This window comes from Paramormyrops kingsleyae, chromosome 19 (assembly GCF_048594095.1).
Source record: "Paramormyrops kingsleyae isolate MSU_618 chromosome 19, PKINGS_0.4, whole genome shotgun sequence".
Taxonomy (NCBI): Eukaryota; Metazoa; Chordata; class Actinopteri; order Osteoglossiformes; family Mormyridae; genus Paramormyrops; species Paramormyrops kingsleyae.
In genome coordinates this window covers 14,212,587-14,224,830 of record NC_132815.1, presented here as the reverse complement: position 1 = coordinate 14,224,830, position 12,244 = coordinate 14,212,587, and the positions used below count along the sequence as shown (strand labels likewise).

Below are 12,244 nucleotides of genomic sequence, written 5' to 3'. Positions count from 1 at the left end.
TTCCCAATTTCCACAAAAATCTGACAATTCAGCATCATAAGTTATGTGTGAGGCTCATTAGATAACATTCAGGACACACACACACAAAAAAAACAACTGTTGTTTCAACTGGTATTGGACCCCTTGCTTAGTTACAGTGATGTCACCAGTATGCAGTGATGTTACAAGTATGCAAAAATACATCAAAATGTATCATGATACAAAATACTACTCGATTTAAAGGTGAATAAAAAAAAAATTCAAAATACAGCCACCAAGCAAAATGTTTTAAAAAAAACTACCACTGTAATGTAGTGCCATCTACTGGCTGCAGTAATTAATATGGTGAGAGTGCAATTTATATTGTCCCTACCGGGTTTCCGTAGCGGTGTAACCAATTATAATAAAGATGGCATATTGTTAAGTTGTATCGGGTCCTTTTCAAAATACGTTACAATTATAGTATTTTGTATTTTAAAAATGCAAAAATGCATTTCACATACCTCGATTCTGTATCAGCATGTTCCTTCACAAGCACACTGACTCAAATGGCCAAGCATACTGTAAGAACATTTTTTCACTGCTTAACGAGACACAATATAAATATGACCCAAACTAAAGATCAAATATTCTGCAGTGTCTTATATATATATCCCAGATACTCACATGAATACTCAGATAATGGTCAGTTGAATGACGTAATAATAATAAACAGAAAGATTAGTTTTTTTCTGTATTTTACTTGACAAGACTGCTTCCTTTTTGCACCACAGACTAATAACTCAAAACAACAATATATAAAATATTTAAAGAACTTTTAATACAAATAGGCCTGAATCGAGCCTGTAAGTCTTTTGACCAGCTATTGGCTCTAATGACCATTCATTAAAATGTTGTGAACACCAGGCTTCCTTCTTGTGTTTGCACAAGCATTTTGCACACAGGATGTCATCATGCCTACATTTTGGGGAAAATATTTCTTTTATTTTCAAAATACAAAAATACTGACCATCAAAATATTCTAATACAAATTACATGCTATTTTTTTTTATTAATTACAGTATATAATTATGTATTTAAAATACATATTTGGAATACACGTATCAGAAATACTGCACATCCATGCCAGTGTGCCCTGGTTGTACCTTGACCGTCACACTTTGTTCGATACAATTGCGGAAGAACATTCTAGAACACTGTTATTTATACAAATTTGCCTTCTCCATGGTAACTGAACTGTTATGGGAAAGACATGGGAAAACTCTATTTTATAAAAATTGGTAACTGCTATGAAAAAACTAAAAATGCAAAAAACTCTTGTATTTTGTTTGTTTATTTATGGTTATGGTTAGGGCAGGGTGGGGCTTACGGTTGTCATAGTTAACAGCATTTTTCCCATTGAAATGAATGAGTGGGGCAGCATGGTGGTCAGTGGTTTGCACTGCTGCCTCCCAACAAAAAGGTCCTGGGTTGAATCCTGGGTCCTTTCTGTGTGGAGTTTGCATGCTCTCCCTGTGTTCATGTGGGTTTTTGCCAGGGGCTCCAGTTTCCACCCACAGGCCAAAAGCATGCAGGGTAGGCTGATTAGTGTGTCTAATTTGGCCCTGTGAGTGTGTGTCTGTGCCCTGTGGTGTGTTGGTTCCCATCTGTGCCCATTGTTCCCAGAATAGGCTCCCAGCCCATTGTGACCCCAGTTGGGATTCAGTGGTTACAATAATGGATGGATGGGTGAATGAGCAGTCCCCATAAGGACAGGCATACCTGACATGTGTATGTGTGCACATGCATGTCCCTTCTGCATTGGGAAAATGAAAGCAATACATTGTGAGGTGGAGATGAAGGAGGAGCTAAAGGAAAATCAATTAGTCATGCATTGTTGAAGTTTGACTCTATGAGCTTTTTTGTGATACTTTATGTATTCTAAGCCTCACTAATTGCTTATTGTCCATTGGATACCCTAAGGATAATTTGCAACATGTATTCATGTAAATTTTGCGGAATGTTTTACATTAAGCAAATTAATAAACATTACCCGAACAAAGAATCTTTCATGTGTCCACTAGTTTCCACTTTCTTGCAACCAAATCTTGACTCTGTGTTGTGTTAATATTGTTCTATCATAGTTCTATCACATCTATAAGTTATTTGCTGCTGCATTACAGTTTTTCTCCATTGGTTTGGCTCATTTCTTGAAACAGAAATGACATTCTCAAAATAACATGGACAAATCTCCAAACCACCTTGCAATTGTTCACAACAGAATGGCATTTCTCATTGATTTCATCAAATTGCAAATGCCTTAGTACATGTCTCAAGTGTCTCAGTGCATCTTTGCAAATGGTTAAGTACAAGTAGCCTGCAGTTAGCACAATGAGCCCACATTTGGCATATTTTCCAAATAAATAGATCTTGCTGATCTAAACTGATTAGCTGATTTTCAGTCTAATGGTTGTTCTCTCCAAAACATGTCAGCATGATTTCATCGTGTAAGTCATCATATGCACAATAGTCTGTTCAAATGTCAAAATTAGTCAAGAACATAATACCATGAACATCATATGGCCACACAAATCCCCAGTTTAGGCCCATACTGTATAACACTCAAAAGCTCCTCATTTTCTTGGACCGTCTTTATACACATCTGGTCCCAGAAAATGAGAGAGGTCTTGAAGGACCTCACCTACCACACTATGTGATCGTGTGGGACAATGTAAATTTCCACCGTGGGCCGCTCATCAGGGCCTGGTTCACCACCCATCCAAGGATGCTCATGGAGCTACTACCACCATACTCTCCTTTCCTCAATCCCATTGAGGAATTTTTTTCCGCTTGGAGGTGGAAAGTGTATGAACATCAGGCTCAAGACCAGAGATCCCTGCTCCATGCAATGGATGCTGCGTGCGAGGACATCACAGGGGATCAGTGTAGGGGATGGTTGAGACATTCGCGCCGTTTCTTCCCTCGCTGCATCGCAAGGGAAAATATCCGCTGCGATGTGGATGAAATTGCAGCGCAATGGATGGCCAGGAGGATGAGGATGGTGGCCAGGAGGATGAGGATGGTGGCCAGGAGGATGAGGATGGTGGCCAGGAGAGGAAGGGTGACGACAACAACCAGTGAAAGTGTTACTGTGGTTGTGAAACTTTATTTACTGTAAGCCCTACTGTAGGCTAGATGTAATTTTTCTTGTTTTTTGTTTGTGTTTATATTTCATACATGTACAGAATACTGTATACATTTTTATGTACTCTAATGTATGGAAGTTACTTTATGTGTGTCAATAAAAATGGTTACAATTTCCTTGGCAGTAGGAGTGTAGTGTGTGTGATGTCAAACGCTGGAGGCTGCTCTTACTGTAAAATCCTTTTTTTTCAGTTGTATACATAATTGTATTCTGTTAGCTAGACCTCTGCCATGGTGACAAAACATCTAAGCATTTTGACTTGCAGTGCTTGCACAATGCCAAAGGGACGATGCATTTTGGGGGCACTGACTATTTATATGGGAAAGGAATTTAGTTTTGACACATGGATAAACTATTGTGGGAGAGATATGAGCTTTTGCAGGTGATCCATGGTGTTGTGCTGAACCATCCAGGTTATTTTGGCAAAAAGCACTAAGTGAATGCAAATGAGCCAAAGCAATTGAGAAAGATCTTTGACATTTTGATGGTACTATATGGGAAAGGAATCTATTTTGAAGCATGTGTGAACAGTTTTGGGAAAGATATGAACTTTTGCTAGTGAGCTTTAATGTTGCGCAGAAATGTAAGACTGTTTGGCCAAATGATCTTATAGTTTTAAGAATGTAATTTCTGTTTCAAGAAATGAGCCAAACCAATGGAGAAAAACTGTAAAAAAATAAGTGCCAGACATCTTGCTAAATATAGTTTCGGAGCTGAAAAGCCCATTGCATTACAGTTTTTCTCAGTTGCTTTGATGCATTTCTCACAACAGAATTGAAGTTCTCAAAACTGCTCGTTCAATTCCCACAACCTCTAGTCAGTTGTGCAGATCATAACAGCAATTTCTGGTTGTTTTCGTCATTTTGCAATTGCTTTAGTACACTCAGGCAGATGCTTATGTGCAATTCTCAGCTATATCATACATCAGCGGTTGCTTATGTCATGATGATCAAAATGCATTGTGCTAGCCCTCTTTTGCATAGTCATACACTCCAGACAAACTTGTCGTTTTGTCATTGTGTAAGTCATTGCAGTCAAAAGTGTTCAACAAGACATCATTAGCTGTCTAGTGTATTTTAAAGGTTTCTACAAAACTTTTTTGATATGTATTCACAATACTAATGATTCCTGCACCATTTTCATATACATGGATGAGACTGGCTTCAACTTGGCCAAAGAAAGGAGACATGGGTGTAATCTGATTGGACAGAGAGCTACTGTTGATATGCCAGGTTTTTGGGTGGGAATATCACCATGTGTGCGGCTATTTCAGACAATGGGGTCCACACTCACATCCCTCGTGTGGGGCCATACAACACCCAACATCTGCTGACCTTCTTGAACACCTTCTATAGGGATCTCATTCCTAAAAAGGAGATTGGTCAGGAAAATGTACCAAAGTATGTGATCATTTGTGGTAATGTGAGTTTCCATCACTCCAACCCAATCAGCGAATGGGTTGCCAACCGCCCCAGGTTGCTGATGGAACTCCTACCACCATATTATCCATTCCTCAACCCAACTGAAGAGTTCTTCTCAACTTGGATGTGGAAGGTATATGACCGTAACCCACATACACAAATGACACTGCTTGCTGCCATGGAAGCTGTGTGTGGGGATATAGCAGCAGGCTCCCGCAGAGGCTGGATAAGACATTCTAGGAGGTTCTTTCCACGCTGCATTGCACAGGAAGATATCCGTTGTGATGTGGATGAGAACATGTGGCCCAATATACAGGATGACCTGCAACTGTAGAAAGCATTTAGAGTTTCAGTCTGTATATATTGTTCCCCTTTTTGATTTTGTAATTGTTTTTTGTTTCATTTCATATGTTATGCATAAAGCATTGAAATGCATTTTTTTGCTAGACTGCAATCGCAGTGCATGGTATGTCACCATATACCAGTGCAATCAATAAAATATTCTTCTTGAATCAATCTCCCGCAATCAGTGTTTTTTATTTTTATGTTTCCTGCCCTTGTCATTCAGATGTTTTGTGTCAGAAAATGTTTACATTGTGCCAATTTTATATTGACAACATGACTTTATATTTTGGCTCACATGTCCGTGGACGATGATTCATGGACTTGGGATTTTGATGGCACTGACATATTCAATGATATAAATACTTGCTTTTGAGGCTTGGACTAAGTATTTTGAAGAGGATACCTGCTTTTGCTGGTCATCCATGATATTTTGCCATTTGCACTAAGTGTTTTGAGAAATGCATTCGCTGTTATGCAAATATTATGTCTGTTGTGAGAAATACAGCAAAGCAACTGAGAAAAACTGTAATACAGAGGCGGTGTCTGAATTCAGGAACTGAATCTTTCAAAAGATACAGACTACAGAGCTATTGCAGACTGCATCCTATGGAAAGTCCATACAATGAATCTTGGGATAGGTTAGGCTCTGAAGGAGCCTTTGGGTGGATGCAACAGAAGGATGCATTTCTAGGCCGTATTTGAAGGAGCCTTTGGGTGGATGCAACAGAAGGATGCATTTCTAGGCCGTATTTGAAGGAGCCTTTGGGTGGATGCAACAGAAGGATGCATTTCTAGGTCGTATTTGAAGGAGCCGTTGACATGTGACAGCCTTGCTGCACCTCTGTGACACATCCGGTCATCAAACGCAGCCCCTGAATTCAGACGCAGCCAGAGTGCATTAACTGCTGCCACTTCCTCATTTTGTGGATATTATTTTTTCTGGTTTGGTGGCTATTAATTTTACTTTTACTTTAGACGCTGGTTCCAGCTAGTTTGCAGCATGTTACGACAACTAAAAAAATGTATTGCTAAAAAATATAAAACCAATAAAGCAGTAACACTGTATTGCATAAATGGGATATAATTCTTTACAATTTCCACAGATAACTGAAATATGCAATTTCTTTTTTCCCCATTTCAGTATTTTCAAAACACATACAGTGTAACAGTTCACTCCCATTGTCTGAATACCATGAACCAGTTTGGATGGATTTTCTACTGCATAATTTTGTCCTTCTTCACCACTGCATATTCACTGTCATTGGTTCCCCTCTCTTCTAAAACAATAACATAATCATCTTGTTGACCCTTAGAAGCACCTCTTTGCTGCTTATTCCCAGAAGCTTCCACTGTAACAGACCTTTTATCTGGACCTTTGGTGCCCAGCTGATGGCAGATGTTCCCATATGTTGCCTCCTCCTTTGGTTCAGGTGTGTTCAGCTGATCATCCGGCCCTGAGCTCTTCCTGTCCTCCATGGTCTCTTGTTCCACCGCAATTTCAGTTTTTCTCTTCTGGGTCTCTGTAGATTCCTGGGCTCTGAAGCCACATCCAGATACATCTCCACTACCAGGTTTCTGGGTTTCCTTCCTCTTATCACTGGGTCCAGGATCGATCCCCAAGACATTGACATGCTGCTCCTGTTCCTCCTGGACCTCAGACTTCATATCTGTTCCTTCCTGCTCTTTCTGAGTATTCAGGTTGACCTCCGCATACTCAGTGCTCTGTGAGCTCCCTCGGATGGTTCCTGTTCCCTGTTCAGTCTCTCTGTTGTGTTCAATGCTGGCATAGTGGATGACTGGAGTGTCATTTTCACTCTGACAAATTTGTTGTTGTATTGATTTCAAAAGTGCAAATCAGAAAAAGAAATTAGATGCATGTGAAGTTTTAAAATGTGATTTTTAAACTGGTCAGTTATGCAATAATTCCACAAAAACTACAATTATATGGTCGTAAAAAAACAAGACAATGCTTAATCGAAGAAATATTGGTGAACAGCCTCAAAACATAGAACAATCTACAGCAAGATACTAATGATAAATATAAATAGTAGAATTCCACAGTAGCGGAACTGAGATACTGATCAGGATGCCAGGCTAATGCATACTAATTAACAGAGAATATTTAGTTTAAGACAGAGAAATACAGTTAGGTCAGTAAGGCAGAGAAAGTGGGCAGCTGCAGACCGTATATAACATTAGAATGTTTGTGGTAATTAAACTTAATTATGATTCCACTTAAAATTTGTCATTTACTAAGTGTCAGTAAAGGGTCATTAATTTAATGACATACATTGTGTTGGTAACATGTCATAAAGTCCATACTTCTTATGATCTCTCCATACTGTCATGTCTGTCTGCAGCATGGCAGTGCTTTGTGTGAATCTGCAGCCCATGAGAGAGACTCACCTGGTTTGTCAGTGTTAATTCTCCTGTTTCCTGTGTCTTACTGCCATGATTCTGCCTGGTGCAGCTTTTCCTGGAAATCATGAAGTGATCAGGAACAGACTGTTAAAAACTGTTAATCTAAACAGGGACCTTTTCATTCAGGGAAGATTCAGGTACAGACACTCACTTGAGAATAATTGTCAGTAAGATGCAGGTGAGAATCATCCCAGCAGCCCCTGCAGCAGCGCCAATCAAAGTGGGCGGAGCTTTGACAGCTGCACAGCAAACGGATGTGTGTCCATTTTATTGTATAACCATCTATCAGATTGGTTCATACGGCTCACAGAAATTTTACAAAATATGATCCGAATGGTCTAACACTGAACATTTAGAATTACATTTGTGTGCTATGACTTTAACTTTTGAAAGAGATCCTGTTATACTATATGACAGTATTGCTGTCACCCTCAGTCACTTTGCACTGGTTACTCCTCTGCCAGCCGGCTTTGGCATAATCATGGGTTTGATAAGTATGTTTATACTTACGTTCAAATAAGGAGGAAAATCATCACAGGTGAAATAGAACATTGTCACTTAGCAGAAAGTGATATGAAGTGATACTTGCATTCACAGTGGAGCTGCACAGTGCTTGAATTCTGCAGGCCGTGTTCATTCTGAGCCTGACAGTAATACTGTCCACTGACCTCAGTGATATTACAGGTGAGGCTCTGTGTGTATGAAACAACTTCAATTTCACTCCCAGTCACTTTATACCAGGTGTAATTGTTCACTGCTGGGTTGGCATCACTGCTGCAGGTTAGACTCCCGTCTTTTCCAATTAACACCAAAGTGTTTTTAGGAGAATCTGCGGGAATGTTAAAGTAACCAAGGAATATCACTTACATCAGACATAATATGCATCAGAATAATGTTCAAAGGGAGATTATGACAAGAAATCTAACACAGAATTTCATAAAAATGTGATCAAAATGGACTCACACTGAACACTGAGAGTTACATTTGTGTTGGATGTCCTCTCACTGTTATCTGCTTGGAGCCTGTAAACTGCTGTACATTTGACTTCCTGTTTATGGAGGAGATGTGAGGCAGTAAAGTTCATAACAGAAGATACATGTTTAGTTTGATCATCATTCTCCTGAAATACAGTGACACTGTCACTCAGCCTGGGGGTCCATGACAGAGTCGGGGGGAGTGATGGACAGGGAGCTGGAGCCGAGCAGGTCAGAGTCACAGAGTCCCCCTCCCTCAGAGTCACAGAGTCCCCCTCCTTCACCATGTCCCTGTTTATGGTGACCTGGGGGCTGGGTGGAGAGTCTGAAAGACACAGAGACAAAGAGTCACATGATTCATATCACATTATATCACAGCTTAAATCCACCAATACTCACATTCACTGAAACTGAATTACATCCAACAAACATGGAGTCAACTTTTTGGAAATCTCTCTGTATTAGTAAAATAATGATCAACACTGATATAAAATATAAAATAGCTGTACCTTTTACATCAATTTTCACCGTTTCATTAAAATTACCCTTAAGAGGATCGTTGCCTTTAATCCTAAAGGAAAAGTTACCAGTCCATTTCATCAGAATATTGTTCAGGACTGTGGTGCAGTTCTTCATAGATAAATTCCCAGTTATATTTCCCTGAATGTCATTCTCTGTTTTATTGGAAAAAAACACAATTTTCTTATTAGGGGCCCCTCTATTTGACCACCACATTCCGACTGGGGCTTTCAGATGTTGATCAAAATCAGATGGAATCTGGAATGTGCAGGGAATCAGCACACAGGATCCATGCAGAGCTTGTATGTTCTGAGGCATCTGGGCTGACCAGGTACTGCACAGAGCCCCTGTAATCATACCAAGAAACACTGCTGTACATTTACACTATAACAAACATGTCAGTGTATTAATGTCATCAGTTTTAAAATACAGGATATTAAATTCAACCTAAGTCATTAAACTGTGCAAACAGAGGAAACATGCAGTCGGTAAACAGGCAAGTGAAGTCTGCACCCCCCCCCCCCCCCTATTGGCCGTGTCTCACCTTGCAGCAGGCAGCCAATAAGAATGAATCCCTCAGCCACAGTCATGACTCCCACCGTTGTAGGGAAGCTTTGACACCAGAGAGCACTAATACAATGAGGGAAATAATTATTTGACCCCCCATTGAATTCCTAAGTTCACCCATTTATAAAGAAATGAGAAGTGTATAATTTCAATTATATGTTTATTTCACATCAGAAGACAAATTTTCAACAAAACAAACAAGAAAAAATCATTATGTAACAGGTACAAAACAATTTGTCATTTATGTAGGGAAATAAGTATTTGTTCCCCAACAAGTCATCAAGAAATTAACACAATTACACAACACAAGTAGTACTTAAGTACTGTATTAACAGATACCAAGCCAGCATTCACATTTAATGGCATTACTTTGTTTAAAGAGGATTCTTTGGTCACTAACCTTTCTAGATCTTCAATCTTATCACCATGAGAGACACCAGAGAGCCGTCTAAGGATGTCAGAGACAAGATTGTTGACCTTGATAAAGGTGGAATGGGCTACATGACCATCAGCAAGCAGCTTGGTGAGAAAGTGACAACTGTTGGTGGAATTTTTTGCAAATGGAAGAAAGACAGAATAAGTGTCAATCACCCTGGATCTCGGGCCCCAAGGAAGATTTAGTCTTGTGCGGCATCAATGATCTTAAGAAAAGTGAGGGCTAACTCCAGAACTACACGGGAGGAGCTCGTTAATGATCTCAAAGAAGCAGGGACCTCGGTCGCCAAGAAAACCATTGGCAACAGAATATGCAGTTATAGTTTGAAATCCTGCAGTGCTCACAAAGTACCCCTGTTCATGAGGGCCCATGTTCAGAGAACTTCAGACCCATCTGAAGTATGCCAGTGAACACCAGAATAATTTCAATGAGGTTTGGAAGAATGTGATGTGGTCAAATGAGACCAAAATGGAGCTGTTTGGTATCAACTCTACATGCTGTGTTTGGAGGGAAAAGAATGCTGACTGTAACCACAGGAACACCATCCCTACTGTCAAACACAGAGGTGGAAGCATTATGCTTTGGGGGTGTTTTTCTGCCAAGGGTACAGGACGGCTGCACTGCATCGAAGGAAAGATGGATGGGGCCATGGAGCTTAAAATCTTGGAAGAGAACCTCCTTCCTTCAGCCAGGGCACTGAAAATGCATTGTGGGTGGGTCTTCCAGCAAGACAACAACCCCAAGCTGCTTCAAGAAGAAGCAGATTAAGGTCATGGAGTGACCTGGCCAGTCTCTGGACCTTAATCCCATAGAAAACCTATGAAGGGAACTCAAGCTTCATGTATCCAAGTGACAGCCTACAAACCTTAAAGATCTGGAGGAGATCTGCAAAGAGGAGTGGATGAAAATTCCTGCTGAGCTGTGTGCAACCCTGGTGACCAACTACAAGAAACATCTGACAGTTGTTCTTGCCAACAATGGTTACTCCACCAAGTAATAAAGCTTATGTTCCAAGGGATCAAATACTTATTTCCCTAAATAAATGACAAATTGGTTTGTAACCATTACATAATGATTTTTCTGGCTTGTTTTGTTGATCTATGTATCTTTTGCTGTTAAAATAAACCTACCAGTGAAGTTATAGACTTCTCATTTCTTTATTAATGGGTTAATTTAAGAATTCAGCAGCGGATCAAATATTTCCCTCACTGTATGTGTACACTAACCTGCCAGAAGCACAATGTGTTTAAATAATACTCTCAGTAAATCGTTTGGAATTTCAAAAAGCTGAGGTGGTTCCTGAGCACAGACCTTCATTCAGTTAGCAGACCATGACTAAACAATAGAGCCATACAGGAAATGACCATATTAGAGTAAGTTACCTCTCTGACAGGGTTCTTTCTCTGGATCAATATAAAGAAAAAAAATGCAGGTATTAAATGAATATTCTATGTCTACAGTGAATGCTGTAATTACTCTCTTGGGTGACGTGTTCACATCATCCATGTAAGAACTGATCAGTGCCTTGAATTCTTAGCTACACTCAAAACTAAAATAAACTAAGCACATTTAAAGTGGTATTTTTTGTGAACATAATACATTTTTGAGAATAGTCAACGCTAAATTGCTGCTATTTGTTGAGTGTGCACTCAGCACAGTAAGATGCAGCACTTAGGCACTGGTCACATAAAACCACAATAACCTCAGGGCCTCCAGGAAGAACAGAACTTGCATATTTTTGCATACTGTACATGCAACTTGTGACCTGCACTACAGGAATTCATTACAAAAAAACGACAAATTGACATTTCTTTAAGTTCCATGAAAATATCAAGATTTCTCAAAACATGCATTCAGACCATTTCTGAGACCTTATATTTTGACACAGATTTGAAATTATGCACATAATTATTTAATTTCTCTGTTCCTGTCCAGTATCTAAGCACGCTCAAGTCTGTGTTCACCAATGCTGCCGCAGCTTTCCAGTGTAGATTTTGGTCAAGGATTTTTCTGCTAGACTGCAAACTGTAAATTCCGACAAAACATTGCATGCATATTTACCTACAAGGACACACCAAAAACTTACTGCTAAACCAAACAAAGCTATTTTTCTGAACCTGTTTTACAGTATATATAATTAAAGGTATGTGTTGATTTGTCACATTTTTTGGTAACACTTAACTTGAGGGGGCACAAATTCTTCATAGTAACTCAATTACTAATAAATCAAAAATCATGAATAAACATGGCAGCTACTTGGGATAAAAGATACATCATGATTCATTAATGATGAACAAACATGAAATCAGTATTTCACTTGTGTTATTCATTACTTGTTTCTTCAGTAACTCCTTCTGTAATTCACAACAGTTTGCAGAATAGATATAGTAACAAATAT

The 12,244-nt window shown here is 39.4% G+C and overlaps 1 protein-coding gene across 1 annotated transcript; it reads right to left on the bottom strand.

Annotated features, from left to right (window-relative positions):
• Positions 1-7,715: 7,715 nt before the first annotated feature.
• Positions 7,716-9,433, bottom strand: LOC111841333 (myelin-associated glycoprotein-like). Its single transcript, XM_072703100.1, has 4 exons — positions 9,388-9,433; positions 8,834-9,190; positions 8,314-8,658; positions 7,716-8,179 (listed from the first exon to the last, which is right to left on the bottom strand). Exons 1-4 carry the CDS (start codon positions 9,431-9,433, stop codon positions 7,905-7,907), a joined length of 1,023 nt encoding a protein of 340 aa, XP_072559201.1. The 3' UTR covers positions 7,716-7,904.
• Between the last annotated feature and the right edge of the window lie 2,811 nt (positions 9,434-12,244).

Coding starts and splice junctions, on each gene's coding strand:
- LOC111841333 (XM_072703100.1), bottom strand. CDS start 9,433: ATGACTGTGGCTGAGGGATTCATTCTTATTGGCTGCCTGCTGCAAG. Junction 8,659..8,833: donor GGTGAAAATTGATGTAAAAG/GTACAGCTATTT, acceptor CTTTGTCTCTGT/GTCTTTCAGACTCTCCACCC. Junction 8,180..8,313: donor TGTAACTCTCAGTGTTCAGT/GTGAGTCCATTT, acceptor ACATTCCCGCAG/ATTCTCCTAAAAACACTTTG.